This window comes from Mauremys reevesii, linkage group 5, assembly GCF_016161935.1.
Source record: "Mauremys reevesii isolate NIE-2019 linkage group 5, ASM1616193v1, whole genome shotgun sequence".
Lineage (NCBI taxonomy): Eukaryota > Metazoa > Chordata > Testudines > Geoemydidae > Mauremys > Mauremys reevesii.
This window is the reverse complement of record NC_052627.1, coordinates 29,858,170-29,882,115: the sequence shown is the minus strand read 5'-3', so window position 1 is coordinate 29,882,115 and position 23,946 is coordinate 29,858,170. Positions and strand designations below refer to the sequence as shown.

The window sequence follows — 23,946 nt, the reverse complement described above, 5'->3', positions numbered from 1 at the left end:
ATTTCAGCATGTTACATGCAGCATGTTGCTCCACGAATACTGCATCCCTTGGCTCCTAACGTTGTTTTTCTCATAGATGTTGATGAGTGTGCTCTTAACATGGACCGCTGTAATCGACACCTATCGGACTGTATCAATACTGAAGGTGGCTATGTCTGCAAGTGTCTGGAGGGCTACCATGGAGATGGGCTTCATTGTTCTGGTGAGGGGGGGAGTGTGAGGGTGATGGGGGGAGTGAGAGGCAGTGACAGAATGAATGAGGAAGTAAGAGATGTGTCTAATGATTTGGATCGGCTATGTGTCAAGATGCAAGAGTTGTGTTAAGCGGCCATAATGATCTATTCCACTACTTTGTTGAAAAATGGCACAGGAGCCTGCATACTAATATTAGACTAGTAAGCTCCCCAAGGCGGATGACATTTATCATCTCTACTTTTTTGGCTCTTTTCTTACTGTTTGATGTGTGGCAACATCAGCAGCTGATCAATATGCAAAGCCTCTAGTTGTCAATGGATACTTCCCCTGGGTGTCTACGCTTTGGTGGCTATGCTGGGGGAAAAATGGGTGAACCAGTAGAGATTTATTGGAAATCATTACCATGCATATAAACTAAAGCAGGTATTCAGTGTGTCATAATACTCCTCAAATAATTCTAGGTTAGTTTAACAGGCATGAGCTTCAGGGTGTTGACATTTACAACCTGAGTACATTTAAAGATGTGTTAATAATCAGATCCACTGATCCTACTGGCCAGAACTTGGGTTGTGACATCATGTCTTCAGTTGATTTCCTATAACTTTTATTTTTTCAAATCCATTTTTAGCGTTAAAGTAGGAATGAAGACCGGGCTTGTTATCAATATTAGGGTAATAAAAAGCATGCATAGGGCTTTACATGAGTCTTCATTTCCCTTTTGCACTTTTAAATTATTTTTTTCTGGTCTTTTTTTCTCTACAGCCAGATCAACGCCCCATTAAAATCAGTGGGACTTTTTCCATTGACTCCATTGGGCTTTAGCTCAGGCCATTGGGGTAGAACAAGATTGCTAAAAAAAAAATTCAAGGCCAGAGGCAGGCAGAGAGCCTGTGGGAGTGTGGAAGAAATGCATACAATAGTGGTAACCTTTACCTTATCGTTCAGGTCCCTTTGATATGTACATAATTAGGCAGTTCAGAACTGTTGCACATCTAGGGTTGCAGTTATACCTAATAAAATTATTTAGAAAAAGTTAATTCTTTCTGCATCCAGGTTTTAAAACCACAGTACCTCAGCTATTTTTTTCAAAATTTCATAAGTAATGAGATCCTGACGTGGATAAATAAAACTGAAGCTGATCTTGAATTCTGTAACCTTATGAAGAGACAGAAAGGAGTGTCTTCAAATGGATACCATATTCTGGGTTTAATGCATGCATAACTTGTCATGTAACAATAATCAGAAATCTGCCAGTATGTCAAGGGAGAATACAGAACACACCTGTATTTTTTTTTGCACTCACATAATTCAGAATATTTTGTTTTAATTTTGTTTAAAACACCACTCTGAGTTCTCCAGGATATTTTGGGCCACATTCTCAGGCAAAACTCCTGAGAATTTGATATGAATTGGGACTGCAGTATTCAATCCTTTATCTCAGTTTTAGTCTGGCAAAATAGGGTTGAGTGAACCGCAAAAGGCTCAGTTTACCTGATCTTTCCAGAGTTTATCTGAAATTTATATGACGTAACTAAACCTTTAGACCACAAGAATTTTTTTTTTAAATGTGTCCTTGTTTTTAGCACTGCTGGAAGCAGTAGCTGCTGGCTTCTTAACCATCTTCTGGTCTAACCTGTGTTGCCTGATCTATTGATTGTGTGCTAATTATATTGATTACTTAAGAATTTCCAGTTAACACTGAGGTTTGGAAGGTTCTCATCCCAAGATCTGGTCAAGTATTATTAAAATTACTGTTCAGCTGGGACCCCTGACATGCACAGTTGCAACACTCACACTTAGGAAAAATCTTCTGTATTTGTAATAGTTGTATTAACACAGTTAGTAAAGTTACAAACACACCAATCCAGCAAAGTAGATAGCGATAACCCAGAATGAGCATCTGTGCATCCATATACTCTCACTATCCCTTGCATAACAACCTGAAACATTAGTCATTGTCTTCCTCCTCCTCCTCCTCCTTGTCATCATCACCAGTGGTCGTCATTCTGACTTCTCCCAAGAGTTACATCTTCCAAGGCACGCAGGCCGGGATTCAACTTTTATGATGTGTTATGCTGATGCCACTATGTCTAATGCATATTCAGTAGGAGTTTCATCCCCTTTTCCTTATTTGTATCTCCTCTCCCTACTAATGTTGCGGTGTCCTCCCATAGGTTATTAGTTCGTTAACCTCAACCCTATTAACATATACATTAATTAGTTATCATGGTATTCTTGTGGTTGGACATCTGCTGATGTTCCTCATTTTAAAATATCCCAAGCTGGTATAAACAAGCATCTCGTAGTTGCCTGTCAGCAGTTTAGTCATTACAGTATTTTATCTTGATAGCTTATGTTCTAGGCTTACTCTTGGTTAGCTGTTTATGCTCAGGCTTTTGAGCCTTATAACTTGTTTAACTTAGGAATTGTCCTACAGGCCTTCGGCTTGCAAACTCATTGCATTACTGCCTTAACTTAACTAACCTCTAGGCTACACCTGTTCACAGAAGGTGAACTCCAACTTCTACTACTCCCCTGGTGGACCTGTGCCAGTGCCAGCAGTGATGGGAAATATTAAGAGAAAATGTCTTGTGTAGGCCAGGCCTTCCCATGCATATCTTGTGCTCTCCCTGCCCTTTAATTTTATGGGTGAAGCTTCTGCCTTCTCTTTCCAGTGGAGGATCTACTGTCCTCCTCTCAACACTGCTGTCCTCTGAGGTGCAGGGATGGATAAGCCTACCTGTCCTCCTTCCACAGAGAGCACACTTTCTTGCTCTTTCATCCCACTTGCTGCCAAGAATTTTCTGTGGAAGGAAGCTCTGCAGCATTTGTCCCAGTGCCAGTAGTGCTGAGCCCATTGCGGCCTGTATAGACTGACACTCAGAGGCATTCATTCATTCTTCTAACTGCAGACTGTTTGGGTGACAGATATCGATGAATGCAAGCTGGGGACACACACATGTGGAGAAAACACTGTCTGCACCAATACTGAAGGAAACTACACTTGCACTTGCATTAGCGGTCTATCCAGAACTGGGGACAACTGTACTGGTGAGTAAAGTTAGTGAATAAGCCAAATAACCTGGTCCCTAAGTAAGGAAGGTTGAGTTCTCAGATAGATGAATCATCCTGGGAAATTCAGAAAGTGCTGAATAATGATATGTCAGGCAGCCTGTGAATCCAATTAAATTGGTTCTGGATGCTGCTGTTTTCTAAATCGCACCTCCCCAAGAAGTGGGCCGAGGAGACCAGATTTTCGTTTTACAAAGCTGGGAATGGTGAGTATTTGATTCCATTTGTTGGAAGCATCAACATTCAAGGCCAGCTCTAAGTTCTAAATGTAATAGCTTATAGTTAATAACCACTGTCTTCCATAAGAGCAGATATAGTTCTCTGTTGGGGTAATACCATGTCCCTCTTATGAGATAACCAAAGACACACTACACCAAGTCATTTTTCAGGTTCTCCAGGGGTTCAGCCTCTCTGCAAAGGGCAGCACAAAGTGTTGTGGCTCAGGGGATACAGCACTAGCTGGGTCTCGAGGGGATTGGGTTCTAGTCCAGGCTCTGCCACTTAGGCAAGTCACTTCACCTCCCTGTGCCTTTGTTTCCTCATTGTAAAATGGGGATAATAATACTGACCTTCTTTGTAAAGTGCTTTGAGATCTATTGGGGGAAAGTGTTGTATAAGAGCTAGGTATTATTATTATTTAAGTCCTACTTAAGTCCTCAACTAGAGTATAAAGAACAGATTTTCAAGAGTGCTCAGCTCAGTCACCAAAATAAGTGGCCAGATTTTCAGCAAAGATGGGTGTGTTGGCTGCTAAACACTTTTGAAAATCTGGCCATCAGTGTCATAACAGGAGCTGAGCTTCATTGATGTGCCTAAATGGGAGCTGATCTCCTTTGAAAATGTGGCTTTAAGTGAAGCATAGTCACTGTGCTGGTCCTCTACCTAGGGGTGAATTTTCCTCTTGCTGGTATACAGTCCAGTGACAGAAAACATTCTGCAAAATTCTCCGAGACCCATCTGTGCAGAAAAATGAAGGAAATTATGAGAATGAAAGTGACCATCAGATTCTCATCCCCTCTTTTCAAGGATTTGATTTTTCAGCCGTTTTAGCTGTAATTGAGAAATGGTGACATTAAATAATATGACTTTATGCCTAATTCAGCTATGGAAATAGATAATGTTTTAAAAATCCAAAGCTTAAGTTTGCTCTGGTTGTTGTGTGGTGGTAATAGAAGAAGAGCATCATAAACTGTAGAAACAAAGAAAGCACTGGTATGTATTGTAGTTCAACCTTAACCATGTGCAGATGGGCAAATCACAATCTGTTTATTGGGGTTAAAGAATCTTACTTATTATCTTGCCTGGAAATGCTGAAGCTCTGTACCAAGCGATTTTGCCAGGTTAGCCAACAACTAAGATGTGCATGCGTGTGAAATACTGTATTTCAGAATCTGCCATGCCTTCTACCACGAGCACTAGTGGTGACAACGTTTCCTCTGAACAAGATGGTTTTATGGGCTGCCCTCTTTCATACGAGGCCTACTGTCTTCATGGTGGAGTTTGTATTTATGTTTCAATTCTACAAGACTATGCGTGCACGTAAGTATAGACCTTTGTCTCATCTGTGCCGATGTATGCCACCCTAGAGATACTGTGATGGGCATTTCCCCTCAAGACAAACAATGAAGTATTTTGCCATATATGTTTTGTGTACTTCCTACAACTGTCAGCAGAGCCTGCCCTTTATATTCAGTTGATATAAGTGATGTTAACTGCAATGTTTGGGAACACAGTGAACAGTAGCATTTGATTTCTTCCTTGAGTGCTTGATTCTTTTGCATATATTGGCTTCAGAGTCTAGAGGTACGTCGACACTGCACACTCCTGCTGGTGGCATGTGGAGTACATACACTCCCTGCCCCCTATAGCATAGATATACATGGCAGTGAAGACAATGAGTTGAGTAGAATAAGGAAAAACCCGACCCCTGTGGGTATGAACCCTACTCACCCAAGCGGTGCCTCCCCCAGCTACACTGCTGTTGCCTCTTCAATGCTGGAATCTTTCCCAGCCGCAAGGAGAGACAACAGCAACAGAAAGAGGCTCCATCACTTCCCCACTGCTGAGCCTTTCCCTGCTGCCCTCCCCCGGCCACAGCCTGTCACTGACACATGTAGCTACATGCCACAATGTGAATGCAGCCTGCTTTTTTCTGCAGCACATAGCTACACCTACCCCACATGCCGCCGCTAGAGGTGCAGTGTAGACATAGCCGTTGTAGGGTAACTGGCCAAACCAGGGTGCCCACAGCATCACCGTTGCTTTTCATTTCTCCTCCTACATATGTATTTATATTTTTGTATGCATTTTTCAATAATAATACTTAGTTATCCACACCCCTGCCAACTCACGTGTCCTCCTTGGCCTTTCGGCTTCTCCCCTGGGTTGGTTTGCTGCAGCCATCTGTGGTGCTCTGTGATGGGAGAGGACACCTCCATCCATGCCCTTTCAGACCAATACCAGCCTTCAGCACCTCCACTTAGAGTTTGGGGGATTTTTTGTCTCTTTTGGGGCTGTCTGTGTGAAATTATCAAATACAACAGGCCTCTTAAAAACAAGGTTCATTTAAAAAAAAGAAAAAGAAAATGGTAATAAAACAACAGAAATGGTTTGCATATCAGACCTCATCTGAATTCTTTCCCAAGCCCAAGAAGGCAGGGATCTCTTGGGGGGGGCGTCTATGCAAACACTTAGTTTGTGGCAAGCTGGGGTGTAGATCTACCTTGCACTAGCCTGATGTACACTAAATTTTCATGTGGGCCCTACTGCCGTACACAGATTATTTGCATTTAAAACTATATACTATATGTCAGAGGGCTCCCTTTTTAATGATTATTTTTATATTTGCACACTAGATGGCAGTATTCCCTCATCTAGACTGTATAATTCACATTAAATGCAAGCATGTAGTTGGGGGGGGAGGGGGGAACTATGTGTTTAGTGATGAATTGCACATACCAAACATAATTTATTTTAATTTGATTCAAATGCTCATATTAGAGAGTGATCCAGTTGGCTTGTATGGAATTTATTGTGGTTTTACATCATAAACCTATTAGCAACATTCTAGATCTACTGAGTATTTGTCATACCTAGTGACAGAAACAAGGTTCATGGTCTTAATTTAGTAATTAATGTTTGCATAGCATTTGAGATCATCAGCGAAGGGTGCTATAGGCCACATCCTACTTGCTTTACTCGTGGGTGGTTCTGTTGACTTCAGTAAGAGCAGTTTGTTGAGTAGTATTTGGGTCCACATTATTAACCCTGAAAGAATTTTAAGAATCTAGTTTACTTTTTGCTGTTTATGTTGCATTGTTCCCATTTTGTATTTCACTCAGCTTGGATAATGAAACGAGATTGGCAAGATTCGCTTTTAGTTTTCAGTTTATAGTCAATTTCATGAACTTTTTTGTGTGTCTCTGGGTTCACAACACTGAAGTGTGATTTTTTTTTTAAAAGCAGCAACTGTTTATTTAAAATTTAAAAAGATCCTGAAGATATTTCTATCCATAGAAGCTTTTGTAATACCCCTTCTTCCTCTTCCCCCATTGCTTTTAACAACAACAACAACAACAAAAGTTTGAAAATAAAACCAAATTATTCAGCAAGATCTCATTTTCAAACTGTCTTTTATAGGGAAAGAATTGAAATGTACCTGTTGGAAGATGCTACTTTGAAAATCTTAGAGGAACATTCCCTTATGGAAAATGCCTATATAATTTAATAGAAAATAATTGTTTATAATTTTTTTAACCATCTCATAGAATTGAATAAGGAATTAGATCCCTATTATAAAATTCTATAGGATGTTTCTATAAATAACATTTTGCTATTAAATGGTGTCTAGAGAAATTTCTACAAAAACCTATTGGTTTATTTAATCCCTGTTAAACTTTACAAGACTCTTCCACAAGGGTTGCACTTGATGAAGCAACACGAAAGGTGATTAAAAGAGTGACATTTTTCTTTTCCATCATTGGTTACCATGTGTGCTCATTTGCTTTTTGATAGCTGTGTGACTGGTTACGTGGGGGAGCGCTGTCAGTTCAGCGACTTGGAATGGTGGGAACAGCAGCATGTGGAGCAAATAAAGAAGAGGAACATCACAATTGCAGTTTGTATAGTTGTGCTGATCCTGCTGCTCCTCCTGGGATCTCTTGCTGCTTACTGTTACAGGTAAAACTTTCAATCACAAACTTACAACACAAGTCCTAGATACCAAGAAGTTTTTGCATATAACTAATGGTTATAAAAGTATAGGGGCTATGCCAGTTTACAGCAGCTGAGGATCTGGCCCCACATGTATTTTGCTATTTTTTTCTTTTCGGTAATTTATCCTATGAATTATTCACAATCCTTAGGCATCTGAGCTCCTCTTCCTTGCTTGCAATACACACATTGACATTAATGAGAGTTACATGTGTCGAGGGAGAAGGAGAATAGACCCTATTAGGTTTGAAAAGGATCCATAATTTGTATTGATGTGGGAGTTCAGACGCATGCCCTATAACGCATATTTTTTTCCTAGGGTTTCTCTTTGGTAGCCCAGAGCTGCAAAGCAATTGGTAGGGCTTTGCCTCTTCTGTGATAGCAATCCCATTAGGTTTCTGGGGGGTTGTTCCTGAGAATTTTCTTGGCATGGGAAGATTGGGTGTGTTCTCCATCTATCACCAAGGCTGTGCAATGGTACATGTAGCAGAGCATGTGGAAGCAGCAGCTTGCCAGGTATTAGAAGCAGCAGCAGGGTGTGAGTCTATGGTGTCTTTGCTGGGAAAGTTCTTCCATCAATCTCTAATGACTCTTGGGGATTGTGCAGGGATGGGCTACCTTTTGGTGGAAAAATGCCCTATAATCAATATGTTATTTATAAATACACTGTGCCTATAGATGACAGAAGGTCTCAATCTTGCATTATATTGCAACCCTCAACTTGCCCGTGTCTTACTGAGAGCTGAGAAAGCAGGATCAAACTCTAGGAAAGGGAATTCTCATGCAAATACCTGTATCTGTATTTAAGGACCTCATCACCCAACTGTTCTCAGAGGCTATAGTACCATCTTGTCGTTTGTACTTTGAGAAAAATACCCAGCAGTCAAATCAAGACACCCTCCTCCTGCATAGATCAAAAAGAAGGAAATAAACCTGCCTACTTGTGTGTGTGTGTGTGTGTATGTATGTGTGTGTGTTTTTAAGATCAGAGTCCATTAGACACAAATAGCCACTGAAGTTAATGTAATTTTTTTCTTATTTAATTATTCATAGTATAGTAGACCAAAGAACTGGAAGTGCTGCCATATTTCTTATGTTCTATTGACTGATTTTATAGCCCTGGATTTAAACCTAATTGCAGGTTGGCCTGTTTTCATGATTTGGGATTCAAAGCCAAGTCAGCTGAATTATGTATATAGAATAAATACACAGAGTTAGGGTTTCTTTAGACTCTTTGTCTCTTTAATTGAAACTGTCATTTTAACAAAGTGAAAGATACAGCTGGCTTTAAGGTGCAGGGATAGTCACTGATACACTATATTTTTTTCCCTTTTTTTCCTTTTCTTTCTTAGCTGCATTCTGTTAAAAACAAAATCTTTGTCATTTTGCCCTGATTTACTTTTCTTCTTTACCAAATGGTTATGCTCAATGTAACTGTTTACTTCAACAGCAAGTTTTCAGTTACATGCTTGACTGGCTTTGTACTACAGCTATTACTAGCCCAACTAGATCAAAATGAAACTACTGATCTAAAATCCCTTTTTAAGTGGAGCCTGGAAACCAATATTTGGATTGAAATTGGTGTTTCGTCTTTTCTCATAGCTGAGTATATTTTGAAACATATTGATTACATTCCATAAACAGATTGGTAACACTCCCACTCTCCCCCCATAAAACACAAACTCATATCTCTTTGTAATTGCAAGAATCTAAGGCAAACTACATTTATTCACTTCCAAAATGTATAATCTAGAAAGCAAAGGGACTGATGCACTGTGTCAATGTGTTTAGTGGATATGGTCAAATACAACAGAATTATTGTTAATAATATTTAGCACCTTACATTTTTATAGTGCTGTAGCTGGATAAGCCTCATGTCACTTCTGTGAGGCAGGGAGGTATTAATATCCCTATTTTACAGATGAAGAAAGGTGACTTGCCGAAGGTCACAGGGCATGTCAGTGGCACAGCTGGGATTAGCATTGAGAAGTTCCTGGTTCCTAGACCACGCTCCGTCAACTAGTGTCACTGTCTCTTCAAATTGTTCTCAAAGTTACATATGGAGATCCTCAAACCTGCAGGGGCAGCTCTAGGTATTTTGCCGCCCCAAGCACGGCAGGCAGGCTGCCTTCGGCGGCTTGCCTGCGGGAGGGCCCCGGTCCCGCGGATTCGGCAGCTCGCCTGCGGGAGGTCCCTGGTCCCGTGGATTCAGCGGCTCGCCTGCGGGAGGTCCCTGGTCCCGTGGATTCGGTGGCTTGCCTGCGGGAGGTCCCCAGTCCCGCGGATTCGGCGGCTCGCCCGCCGGAGGGCCCCGGTCCCGCGGATTCGGCGGCATGCCTGCGGGAGGGCCCCCGAAGCCGCGGGACCAGCGGACCCTCCACAGGCAAGCCACCAAAGGCAACCTGCCTGCCGCCCTCGTGGCGACCAGCAGAGCGCCCCCCGTGGCTTGCCACCCCAGGCATGCGCTTGGCGTGCTGGGGCCTGGAGCCGCCCCTGCAAAGCTGCCGCGTTGTTCTAGCGTGTGGTGTTCTGTACGCTTAAAAAACGAACCGTAGAATTCAAACAATCCTTTTAGGCTGTTGTGAGCACAGAGTTCCTGTGTGTGAGTTGTTTGCAGTGGGCCTGAGTCAGGTCTGGAACTGTCAGGCACTGGCTCCCTTGGACAGTTGTCTGTAGAGTGCCAAGTGGTTCACATGTGGCTGCATGAAATACTCTCTCTCCTCCATCCTGTCCCCTGTCGGGGATTTTTCTACATTTGAACCTCTTGGGGTATGTCACTCGGGGGGAAGGGTCCTTGGCTTTGGAATTAACGTTCTCCAGTGATATATCAAAGCCTAGGTTTAGGGTGCAGGATGCAGTGCAGGACACATCATCTTAGTCTCATGTGTAGTTTCTAGGGTCAGTAGCTAGGGCCGGGGAGTTACTTACTATATATGGTGAGGTTGGGTCTGTCTTATCTCCACCAGAAGAAAATTTTTGGTCTGTATTTAATTTTTAGAAATGTGACAAAATATGACAGTTATGGGCCTGATACAAATAGCTAATTAACATGGAAATACAGGGTGAAATAAAGAGGGAAATTTTCATTTAATCTAATAAAGATCAGTTGGTAATTGGCATTCAAAGTAGAGCTTATCAAATGCAGCAACTCAGTATTCTCTAGAGTTAATCTGGAGACATCTCCCAAGTTAAGTTTAGGAGAGAGCTGGGTGATAGCTAAAGTATTCACTACTCTAGTTAATGTTTATCAGGAGAAAGGCTGTGTGTTTTTTCTAGTAAATGTATTCTGCCTGTGATCCCAATTCAGAAAACCACTTAAGCACCTGCTTAAAATGAAGCAGGTATTTAAACTCTGTTCCTCAATAGGGATGCTCTTCCAAAATGGGAGTCACAGTAATTTTCAGTCTTTACTATAGTGATAATTGTTCAACTGCTAAAATAGTGCATTTGAATTGTGAAATTGACTACTTAGATCTGATTACTTGTATCTTTTTTTCTCCTCTTAATAATATTGTTGGCTTTTTTTCAGAACTAAACAGTTTTCCTCTTATATAACTATCTGTGGTAGACTTACTCCAGGAAATGTTTTAGTTCTTAGAATTTTGAGTACTCTAGATTATTAGTAATATTTACTATATGATTTTCTGAACTTTTGTTGATGTCATTCACGAAAAAAATGAATAAAAAGTAGGGCTGGATTTTCAGAATTGTATATGCTCAAATAAGCATGTAAGAATGTGTGCATATTTACTTCCCTGACTTGCACAAACAATTACAGTGACTGGACAAACTGTCATAGCATTTGTGCATGAGTAATCCTGAGTATCTGGCCTTTAATAAAGGCGAAAAAAGCCAAATTTGTAAATAAACAAATATTACAGTAATAAACAATATTATACTTGTTTACTATTCCCTCCCAAATCCTCATCACAATTGTTATTTTTATAAACTACGTGATACTGAAGGCACATTGTCGCAAACATTTTACTACTGTACCTACACTGTTGGAACCACTCCACTTTTGTCAAGTCGGGACTTTTTAACCACACATCTGTAATTAGTAGTATTGTACTAATTGGTCTGTATGAAAGAAAACAAAATACATCCACTCATTTGTCAATATTAGCAAAATATTACCCTTTGACAATAAAATAAAACGTAAAAGTAAAATGGCATCTGTTCCTCCCAATGACAATTAATTTGTCTGGGCTTTTGTTCTGTTGCAGAAGTCAGAACCTTTATAAGGATCCATATGCAGAAGCGATAAGAAATGCCAGCAGCAGCAGTGCCGACAGTGAGAACGTGACACCTACTAGCAATAAGTCTCGGGTAACTATATTAATATGGAAGTAGGAAGGATCAAAGGGTATTAGGGATCCACTTGAGATTATCCATCAAATAATTCTCATCTTAACTATATTAAATAACTGCTAGAGTCATCAAATACTTTGCTGTGAACCGTAGTTCATCTTACCTCATTGTTATCCCTCAAAGTTCACAGCTGCCTGAATGTATTGCAACCATTAGCCGGTGTTATTGTTAGCTTTGAACACAACAGTTGGAACTGTGTTCTAAATTAAGGAAATCGCAATGTGATGACATGGCATATCACTGAGTTATTTTCACAGGAAAGTATGCCCTCCCTGTAAAAGTTTTCTTGGAAGTCAAGTATTCCGCATGCTAGGCGAGATGTCGAACTTTATATTTGGGTTTGATGCAGTTAAATACCTTTGTATCAGAAGCAGCCTTGTAAAGACAAACATCCAATCTATTATAGCAGCTTGGGGGTGAGAGGATATAAAATATTCTTCTAACCATTTTTTCTTGATGCAGAGGGTCAAGTTCTCCTCATGCTCAGACTTGTCCAAGTGTGTCCAAGTCACTGGGGTTGCACCAGTGTAATCGAGATAATTTGGCCCCATAAAATCTACATTATAAGCTTGATTTTCATTTACACTAAGGCTAGTTTATTCTGCTCTGACACAGTAACAGAGCCTTAAGGTGGTGCTAAATTACACACTTTGCAAATATGGCTACACTGACATTTGCTTTAAAACCCCTTTTCACTGCCAGGGTTGTGTAAAGTGGCCTAAAGCCTTCTCTACACACACACGTTATCCAGCTTTCCAGTATAATTAAAGCAGTACATTGCCTCCCTACCACTCGCCTCCCACCTCTGTGCAATGTGGATTCAGCACTTATATAGTGGAATCGTTTATTCTTGTAGGGGAAAGGCAATAAGCTAGACCAATATAAGGTAGCTGTATTGCAGTATAACTGTGTCCACACTACAAGTTGTATCAGTATCACTATTTCAGTTAAAAAAGAAAAATCCCATCCCTTACCTACATAGTTATACCAGTACAAAACCTGTGTATAGACCAGGCCTTAGTGTAAAAGAGACTCATGCCCTAAATGTTTTTTTTTAAATAATTGAGATATTAGATTTAATTCTAGATTTGATCTTGAATAAAAATTCCCTATCTTGAAACTATTGCACCAAGTCTCCAAGTCCAGAGAGATTCTGTTTACAGGCCTTGCCAGATTTGTTTGTAAATTAATACGTGTGAGGGGCTGGAAGATTTTAAATAGCATGTAATATGTATCTGCTCTGAAGATTTTTTCTTCTTTTTTTTTTAAGTAACAGTAAAATGACATTTTGCAAATGGACTGGATTGAAGATCTGGTTGTGTTTGCAAGTGGGTGGCCACTGAAATGTGTGGTTAAACAGACGCAAGACATGTTGAATGGACTTGACCATGGTTGCAGCATGAAATAATTCTTTAGCTGGTGAGGCCTCGTGCTCCTGTGGACCTTTTATTACCCGCGTTTTTCAGTTGCTGAGCCAGTCGGCACTTTGTTCCTGCAGGTATCAGATAGCAAATGCGATGAATCTGAGCCGTGCTGGCATTTGTTCATGTGCAGAGAAGAAAAACACCGTTTGCAAAGTAGCTGATGTTTGGGAAATCAGAAACATTTGTTGGAATCGAGAAAAGCCTGTTGGCTTGGATCTGTGTATTAGGAGACCTCTGGCTGATCAGCACGGCCCTCACCAGCATTTGTCCCTGCAGTTAATACCAACTGCTGATGACGTTTGCATTGAGTATGGGGGTAATGAAACAGCTAAACAATGAACTGAGTCAATAAAAACAAATCCGACCTACCTAACATAAATTCCAGTGATGAATTTCACCACCTACATTCTTCTACTGGGGGTTGTAAAATATATATTTAATAAAGTGACTCATTTCAAATGACGTGTTAACGGCTAAGCAAGTAATCACTGCCCCACTGCTATTACTTTCTCTTAGAAATAGATAACTTTTGCATCATGCATTTGATTTGCTCAGTGATGATGTAGCCATGAGGATTAAGTACCGTGGCATCTTCACACATACTTGGGATGGGAACAGCATCATTGCCAAGAAAAGCACTGGACAGTAATCCACTCCTACTGTTCACTCAGAAGGATAAGCTTTGTGGGTTTTATTTAAGAAGAAAATGCAGTTACTTTCTGGGGCAGAGATTGTCTCTTCATCTGTGCCTGTATTGCTCCCAGCACAATAGGGCACCAATCCTGGCTAGGGTCTTTGGGTGCTACCAAAGTGCAAAGGGTTAATAATATTATTTAATAATGAATTCCTTAAATAGTGGGTGGATCATATGCTATGATAATGCTCGTAATAAATAATGCTAATAATGCAACCCAGAGCTGTAAACTGGTAATGAAATTCACCCCTTTCCTGGCAAATAGTCCAGTAATCAGTGTTTGTGTAGCTAAAAGAGGGTTTTGGGGAATGGAATCTCCTCTCTGATCTCTGGGCCAGGTGCAAGGCAGCTTCTATGCCTTGTCCCTATTTGGGCCCACCCGCACTCCCCCAGCTGTGAAATATGTACATGCAAGGGGTCTAACATTTCCCACCAGCTGCAATCAATTGCCATGGCGTCAGTTACTGGAACTGCCTGGGTAAAACGGTTCAGTTACTCCCGCCCCCTAGGCCAATGTCCTCTCTCTCTGCCTCTGCCTCCATCCTTCCAGCTGAGGGAGAATGGTTGCAACTAGCCTTGTGCAAAACATGGCAGTTTGCTGCATGTGGGGTTTATGCCAACGATTCCTTCACTTTCACGCTAAGGGGGTTCACAGCCTTGAGTTTCATATAGACTTTCAGATTCAAATAAACACAAAACCCAAAGAAAAACTCAATTGAAGCTGTCAGTTTTCACCAGGTTTTTGTTAAGTCCGCATTAAGCCGTGTATTTTGCAATCATAAACCAGGCCAGGTTCACTAAGGAGGTGTGGGATCCTTGGCAAACAGTTAGATGAGCCTATTCTGGGTTTAGTTTGTTCTGAGACCTGTAATCCAGCAAGTTTAGCTCTACTTTGCATTATGTTGCAGATATTTGAAAGGCTGCTTCAGAGTCCACCATATGCCTGATACAACTGTAGGTCTGGAGATTTTTTGCATGCGAATCAATGCCCAAATATGAATATTAGAGAATTATGCATTGTCTTATTTGCATAAATCCATCATTCCACCCCGCCTCTGCCCCCCCGGCCAACATCAAATATTGCTCTAATTTCTCCCTCCATATCTTCCCTCTTGCTCCCATGTCTGAACATGCCTCTTCCATTTCCCTCCCGTCTTTTTAGGTATCCCTCACCATCAGGTTCCCCATTCCCCTTTCTCTCTGTGTCTCACCCCTTTTCCCTCTTTTCGTTCTGGTTCTTCCCCCACACTGCCCTGTTGAGTTTCCCCATCTCCCTTGGGGCAGAATTGATCTTGTCTCCTACCCTCCAGAAGGGGCAGGGTCTCCTTCTCCCTTATGGCCATGGAGTATTTGCTGGGAACTGGGAATCACAATCATGGTTTCTTCCTAGCCTGCTCTGGAGGATTTCCCCTCTCTCCTGTTCTGGGCTGCTGCCTACTAGCCATTGCCTGCAGACCTGGCTGTCTGTGCTGCCGAGCAGCTGGTGACTCACTCCCCAAAGAGAAGGGAAAAGTAGGGGGCAGATTTTTACAGGTATGTAGGTGCCTAAAGATGCAGATCGACATCAGAGGGATTTACAAAAGTGCTGAGATGCCTAGCTCTGAAATCAGTGGGAGTTAGGCCCAAGTCCCTGAGAGAGGGCTGAGCCTGTGGGCTGATTTCAGATGCCTTCTCCTGGGCTCCCAAAAGGATCACTGAGAAACTGCTCAGGAACCTAGGAGCAGGCACTTCCAGGGAAACTGGGAGACTTAACAGGGTTGCCTTCAGTTCAGCAACTTAATTCGCTGGATAGAAGGGAATCATGCTAGAGGACATTCAGCACTTTTCTCCACCATATGGGCTGAGCATGCTGCCTGTGCAGCACAATGGCTATTGTTTATGAGTGTGGCTCACTGTGTGTTACTCTGAGAAAAACAATAGATTGTCTACTATATTTGTGTATATTTTCCAGTTCATTGTTGTGATGGCACGTAACAGTCATGGGGAAGGCAGAGCTGTCAATCTAATGGACCGTGAGACGACCGATCACAGTCACTCCTGCCCTTCGGAGTCCGGTGAGTAGGATTTTCTTTAATCTTTGGCAGCAGCTTTACTTGGAAGAATCTAACAGCTATCACCGCAGAGTGTGTCCTTGTATACAGCAGTCAGTCAGAGTTACAGTGCAGCAGTATGCACAAAAGAGGTCATTGCTGGCCCCTTAGTGAAGACACAGCATTACAATCCGACAGCTTGGGCTTCTGATGCAAATACCCTGGTTGGCAAGTGCAGTCTTCATCTCGCCAGAGATCTCGTTTGTTGATGTTCAAGAAGGATCTTCTTGCTTGAGAGGTAAATTGCTATTCACAGTTTAAATAGTTCCAGCCTATAGTGGCAATTCAAAGACAAGGCATAAGTGAGCCACATCCTGCAATGTGGCAGTCAGTTCTGCCAGGAGAATAATGAGGAAGTAAGGAGCCTAGAAGTGCTCCTTGAGCCAAAAATACTCAAAATGTAGTGGGTAGTGATCCTTTCAAATCCCCTAGTTTTTGCCTGAGCAGATGTGATGGCTTAACTCAGAAACACACTGTGAACTTTGTTCTTTTTTCCCCACAAAAGCTGTATTTCTTTATTTGTTATGTCATCGAGTCTCTTCCAATCACTTTGTGTTATTCAGTTGAGATTAATGACATTTACGTTTAGATTAGGGAGTCGAAAGCTGCACTGAACATTGAACTCTTAATGTCCATTTGCATTCCCTGGCCCTGATCCTCCACCAGAGTGGAGGGAAGCAGGTGCCAAGGAGTTGGTAGAGGTTTCATGATTTCAGGGCATAGCTCTGGTATAAAGTCCTTAACACCAATAAAGTATCAGTCATAGATGGAGCTCAGCTCTGCCATGGCCCTATGACATTAGCCCATCCTTGACATGCTCCCTCCTGCCCGTTACACCAGGAGCAGGAGGTAGCTGGAGTAGGAGACAACTTACACAGGGAATCCAGTGCCAGTTTAAGGCCACTTGGCACTGAGTAAGCATCACTTACATCACTGCATAATGCCCACTCAGTCCTTGACCCCAGCTGACACACTCCACGTGGTCTGTTTAGTGTCAGTGCTGGTGATTTTGTGATGTGCGCACACATTATCCATTAGGAGCTGGGCAGAGACCAGTACTTTCGCGCAGACATCCGAATAACCAGCCATCAGATTCTGAAAATAATAGTACTGTGTTTGTATTTATTTAGCACTTCCATGTTCCAAGCACTGTACAAACATTAATGTTTGAAGCCTTCTCGCAACACCCCTGTGATGCAAGCAAGCAGGCGTTTTCGGCATTGTACAGATGAGGGAAGTCTGACCTTGGAAAAGACACACTAAATCAGCCGCAGTCCTGGCATGGAACCCAGAAGTTCCTGACACTTGTGCTTTTTCATTTAGAGCATGCTGCCTTTCAGCTGTCAGCTGGATTCATTGATAGCTGACCAGGGCTGGATTTGAACTGACAACCGATAGAGGACAGGCTCCATGTACTGCACCAGTCCTCTCAGTGCTCATATTTAACTCATGTCTACAGCAATTATCAGGGAACCAAATTCTCTCTGCAACAATTTATAAACACACAGGGCCAAATTTGCAAAGGTATTTAGACACCTAAAAATGCAGCTAGACACCTAGAGGGATTTTCCAAAGAGCCTAACCAGACTAGCATTTTTAAATCCTCCAATTTTCCAAAGCATGAATGTTGTGGGAGGTTGGGATTCTAGTGGCTAGAACAGAAGACTGGGACCTGTGGCACCAGGGTTCTGTTCCCAACATGGCACACCCATTTGATGAGAGCCCTTGATCAATTCATGTAGGGTAAAGTTCACCCCTATGCTAACAGGGATAGCAGATGAAGGAACATAAATCCACACCGTGTAGAGTTCAAGCATAGGAGTTTATTACGCACAGCGCTGGTGGAGTGTCACCTTGCTTATTAGGCTCAGAGACACTGTCAATCAATTGATTACAATAGAATATATGGATTTTCCATGGGCGGGGGAAAGTGATGGGGTAGGCAATTCCACACCCTGGGATAGGTTTTGCAGCAAGACAAGCTAGCACATTAGCCAATGGTTAACAGGTTACATAATGTCTCTGCCCGTGGTTTCAAGTTAACAAGTTAATATTTAATTAATACTTTGATAAAATGTATTGGCATAAAATATAGATGTTGAATTCTGATTTGGGGTCCATAGGAATGAAGGAACTCCTTTGATTGTCCAACAGGTACATTCCTAGGGGATAAAGCAAAGAAACAATGAAAGTATATGACAATAAAGATTGTCTCCTTTGTGTTTTAAGGCAGGCATTGGTCCCTGGGAAAGGAAGGTGGGAGGAGGCCATATCTTATAATGACATGTTCCAACACTTCATGAACTCAGGGTTGGAGTGTGGGAAGAACATCTCCTACAGAAGAAACTAACACAACAGAAACAGGGCTGCTTTTGTTCTATTTGCAGCTTTGCATAAGACACAATATTCAGTTATTGCTCCAACATCTGGCAATTTTGCTGACCAGGCCTATCTTAGCAAGCAAGGTTATCTTCGTTTATTCTGCTTCTTTTAGCTAATCACTATTTGCTAGGCCTTTGATCTCTTGACCAAACTCTGGACTTTGGGCCTGTAAAAGAGCTAACACAATCCATATACCAGGTTGTTATATAAAATGCACATGGATTTTAACCATTCAGCAAACACCCCCAGTCCAGTTAAATTGCCATGCTTCTGTTCTGTGGAAGGTTAGTAGTTGAGAAGTCATATTGAGGGTGAAGTATAGATGGGCTTCCACATGGACTCCTGATACGCTATTGTGGAGGTGGGATGGAGGAGGAGCAGTGTCATGGTGAAGGGGGAGATATACCTATCTCATAGAACTGGAAGGGACCCTGAAAGGTCATTGAGTCCAGCCCCCTGCCTTCACTAGCAGGACCAAGTACTGATTTTGCCCCAGATCCCCAAATGGCCCCCTCAAAGATTGAACTCATAACCCCGGCTTTAGCAGGTCAATGCTCAAACCACTGAGCTATCCCTCCCCCCATGGCTAGATGCATACTGTGGCCACAAACACCTAAGGAAGACGTGTGCAGAGCTGACAGCCCCAAGCTCAGATCCTTTGTTGGAGAACTGGCTGCAGAAAGACTGCAGAGCTGCCCTACATAATGCACCAACGTTGGGTGGTGAATTCCACCCCAATCCCTCTTCAATTCATTGTACAAAGCCTATTTATTCAGGCTGTGTGTGGGCGAGGTGCATTTACCCTTTGATTTCTCTAACTCGGTTTCACCATCTGTAAATAAGAATAATACTTAAATGCTTATCCAACTTTTTAAGTTGCTTTGATAGGCTTAGATGAAGGAATAGCAGATGTGAAAAATCAGGACAAGGTGTGGGGGGTAATAGCTGCCTATATAAGATAAAGCCCCAAATATCGGGATTGTCCCTATAAAATCGGGACATCTGGTTACCCTACTCTATTGGAACAGAGTAGTACCATTCGTTATTATAGGCACATCTAGTAGTATTACCCATAGACATGAATGCCTGACACTTTCCATTATAAGACCCTGTTCTCAGTTGCTTATAACTTTGTCCAATTTAACCCTTTGGGCTGAAATTCTCCATGGCAGCTGTCTGCCTTAAGGTTGTGTGTTGTTTTGCTCATGTGAAAACGAATTCTTACACCATTTCCTTGAAGTGCTCATATTTCCATGCTTTATAGAAGGAATCTGGCCAAGTGATAAGTCTTTGGAAAAATTGTTTCTTAAAATCTCAAGCTTTTTCCTGACTTCTGAATGCTTCACTCTGGAACCTTTAATGTTCTTTTACCATAGGGTTTTATTCGTAATGATACATTTCCAGTTTTGTTTGTTTCACATCCACTCCCTCTCAAGGTTCCCATGAGTTATTCAAGATAGTTAAGTCCCAAGCAGACTGTGAAGAGTTACAAAGCGATCTCACAAAACTGGGTGACTGGGCAACAAAATGGCAGATTAAATTCAACATGGATAAGTGCAAATGGGTAATGCACATTGGAAAATATAATCCCAACTAATGATAGGTTCTAAATAAGCTTTAGCACTCAAGAAAGAGCTCTTGGAATCATTGTGGATAATTCTCTGAAAAATTTCAGCTCAGTGCGCAGCAGCAGCAGTCAAAAACGCGAACAGAATGTTAGGAACTATTGGAATAGGGACAAATAATAAAACAAAGTATCAGAATGCCACTATATAAAATTCCATGGTATGCCCACATCTTGAATACTGTGTCCAGTTCTGGTAGCCCTATCTCAAAAAGGATATATTGGAACTGGCAAAGGGTCAGGGAAGGGCAACAAAGATGATGGTATGGCTACCATAAGAGGAGAGACTAAAAAGATTAGGGCTGTTCATTTTAGAAAGGAAACGATTAAAGGGGTTATGATAGAGGTCTATAAAATCATGAATGGTATGGAAAAAAAGTGAACAGAAAATTGTTATTTATCATTTCCCATGATACAAAAAAACAGGAGACATCCAATGAAATTAATAAGCAGCAGGTTTAATACAAACTAGGTAATACTTTTTCACAAAATGCACAATTAATCAATGGAACTCATTGTCATGGGACGTGAAGGCCAAAAGTATAACTGGGTTCAAAAAAGCTAGGAAGACAGGGCTGGATCTCTCAGAAATTGCCATTTCTTTACACTCCCTCTGAAGCTCTGGCACAGGATACTGGGCTAGATGGACTTAGTATGGCTGCTGTCTGGTCTTATGAATTTTCTTGCTAGTTGCTATCTGTGTTCTCAGATGGCTCTGAGTAATATTTATCCATTTCGTCCAGCATATGCACCGCCTCAGCCTGCAACAAACAACAAAGCAGCACAGATGCTAGCAGAAGAGGAGAGAGAGCAGGGCTGCCGGCAACATCTTCTCGATGGTAGGAAGCCTCAGCTTGGTGAAGCAGAGAGGAGCCCTCACCAGCTTCAGTGGAGCATCAGCCCCATTACGATGTTGGAAAGTGACCTTCACTCCCCAGCACCATCCAGCCTGTTAATGCAGCCCGATTAAAGGGTCCGGGGTAGTATGGAACTGAAACTTACAAACTGAAGCAATATTTTTTCTTTAAACTGTACATTAAAAAACCAAACCCTTGCCAGTCTTTCCTTATCATCTCTGCTTAGAAGCATTGCAGAGACGAATATACCAGTGCGAAATATCCTATTACATTTTTAATATCACTGTAAAGGTCCTACTAATTGCAGCTAAGAGGACACTGGATGAGAACTCACCCCAGGTGGTGACCATTAGAAACAAACATCTTCTGAGTGATTTTATTGTTATTTTCAGGTGTTTGTTTTCTTCATATACATTCAGAAGTCATGAAAATAAACTAGGTAACGGGTAACCAGGATGACCATGTGAAGAAACTGCAAATTCTGTAAACTAAGATGATGCAGTAGAATCAGATAAAATAATTTCTTCATTAAAATACTACTCAGGGACACTGTAGGCCGGATGATCCTCTCCCCTACACTAGTTTTATACTAGGGTACCTCCTTTGATTTTGGTGGAGTTACTCCTGATGGATACTTGTGTAAGTGAGAGCAAATTGAGATCCTATACTTTTAAGATTTAGCTGGACCCTAAGAATTTTTGTGTAAATGAGCATCAATTATATCCAGCAAGGGAGATGTAGCCTGTGGGGAAAGCTACGTCATTTATAAATCTTCCTGTCTAAAATCTTCAAAGTCCCTTCAGGTGATGAAATGTTTTGTTCCTGGGATGAGACTATGGGCCAGATTCTTCTCTGGTCTACCAGTATAAATGCACTGGAGTTATTCTCACTTTATAGTGATGAGATTGAGAGTGAAATCTGGCTCATTATGGATGGGTCTGGCATATGGAAAGAGTTCCAACCATCTGCCATACCAAATACACACATTTAATAAAAAAACATAGGAAAAAATCCAGTTTGGATTGATTTACACAAAACCGGCTTGTTTGTGCTGCCACATTAAATCCATGGGATTGAATGTAAACATATAAGAGGATTTATTTTTATCGTTGACATCCAAGCAGCTACAATTTACTTCTAATTAATTCTAAACTAAGGTTGTAAAATGTAGCAGTTGTAAAGCTCTGTTTTATAGAGAATTGTCACTTAGTTGTTTATGACCTCAGATTATTTGAATTCAGCTCATTTGAATAGCTGCAATTGTTTTTAAAGTATTTGCAAATCAGCTATATTACTTATAGTATGAATATTCCCATGTGCCTCTCCACCACTATCATGCAGACATCTGTTTGCTCATCAGAATCAAACCTCCGATGTTTTTGAGGGTTGTCCTGCACTAATTATGGATTCTCATCTCTAATACCTACTGAGTTGCCCATCACTATTAATAGTGTTATAATTTCTGAAACTAGATAGCTGAAAATGTTATTCTTATTCACATATATGTGCAATCCTTTTTTTAGAATTCTGCTAAAAAGGCAGGTTATATTTCCCATCCATTTATTAAGTCTCTAGGGTAGTGACTGGAGAAGGAAGTACTCTAAGCAGCTTCAGGGCCGAATCTCCTTCCGCTTACACCAGTTTTATACCTGGGTAACGCCACTGACTCCACTGGTCTAAGCAATAGGAGATCTGAGCTTGTACTATCTGAATTCACAAGTATCCAGTCACCACATCAGCGCTGATTTCAATGTGAAGTTATGAAATATATCTTTTATAAAAGGTTCATAAATGTTAGATGTGTTTCATTTCTACTCTGAAATATTCAAATGTGTTTGTAACTGCTATTAACATTAATTGCAATTACACACACCCACATGAACAGATGGACTCCTCTATTTAGACTGAAGTGATTTGAAGAGTGTTAGAACACTAAATAATATACAAGAGGGGACAACCCTTGTGTTGAACCATACGTACTTAATATGTAGATTGGACTGTAAGGTAAATAGCTAAACTTTTAACAGAGTAGAGATGGATCATAGTTTCCAAGTGTGGATTTGCATCTAAACCCAAACTTCCCAAGCCTTTGCAGGCGTATTTGTTTATGACAGTGATTTCGCTTGTCTCGGTATAAGAACAGAGGACAGACAGACAAAAAGGTCCTGATTCAGCAAAGCACTTCACATACTTCAATGAGCTCACTGACCTCAGTGAGACTTAAGCATGTGCTTGAAGTCAAGCATGTACTTAAGTGCTTCTTTGAATCAGGATTGACAGTTGGATCTAAACTTCCTCTGTCTTAAACTGTTCAGATTTTAGGTTTGGACCATCTCTAAAACAAAAGTGTTTCAAAGGCCTTAAAAATTGTACAGTTTCAAATCCACGCTTCACAGTCTTTTTTGCCTTAGTTTTGTATGAAGTATCTCGTTTCTAATTTGGTAGCTTTCACTGGAGAGTTTTGAAAGTCAAAAGTATACAGTTGTACAGTGGGGGTACTGGCGACTATGACATTAACTTGTTTATTTCCTCAACTCACATAGATCTAAACAGAAAATGCTTTTTAGTGCTAAAACCACAAGGCAAAGAAGTATATAAATATAATATATTTGGTTTATTTGTATGTTTATAAAGTTTGTGATTTATAAAATAAATAATTCCTTGCATTTCCATTGTTTTGATAGAACAGAGTGCAAAATGATGGCTTAGATTTAATACATGTCACGTTTACTGCTAATCCAAATGGGTACAGCATAACTGCAAAAACTAATGTGTATGTACAGCATGCACAGATATGGTTCTTCTCTGACTGTTTAAAGGATAATCCCTATTAGTGTAAATCCTCCATACCTCAAGATTAGATCCCAGCCTTAGTAGAGTATCAAGTAAGTGTTCAATGGGCAATGTGGGATTTTAGCTCTACAACTCTCATAAGCAGTGAGAAGCTGCATGACTAATTCCCCGTGTACGCTGCTGAATATTTACTCCTTTCTGTGCACACGCGAATGTTTCTAAAATGATCTTT

General features: G+C 41.1%; 1 protein-coding gene across 2 annotated transcripts in view; it reads left to right on the top strand.

Annotated features, from left to right (window-relative positions):
- The window catches only part of EGF (epidermal growth factor), a 98,814-nt gene extending 75,311 nt beyond the window's left edge, over window positions 1–23,503 (top strand). The window contains exons 19-25 of one of the 2 annotated variants that reach the window (XM_039542321.1): window positions 77–202; window positions 3,124–3,246; window positions 4,656–4,806; window positions 7,282–7,446; window positions 11,706–11,808; window positions 15,920–16,022; window positions 20,808–23,503. In XM_039542321.1, coding sequence (XP_039398255.1) covers window positions 77–202; window positions 3,124–3,246; window positions 4,656–4,806; window positions 7,282–7,446; window positions 11,706–11,808; window positions 15,920–16,022; window positions 20,808–21,034 — 998 coding nt within the window. In that variant the 3' untranslated portion in view covers window positions 21,035–23,503. The remainder of the gene's footprint in view (window positions 1–76; window positions 203–3,123; window positions 3,247–4,655; window positions 4,807–7,281; window positions 7,447–11,705; window positions 11,809–15,919; window positions 16,023–20,807) is intronic. The other variant, XM_039542322.1, reaches the window with a different exon arrangement.
- Window positions 23,504–23,946: the final 443 nt, after the last annotated feature.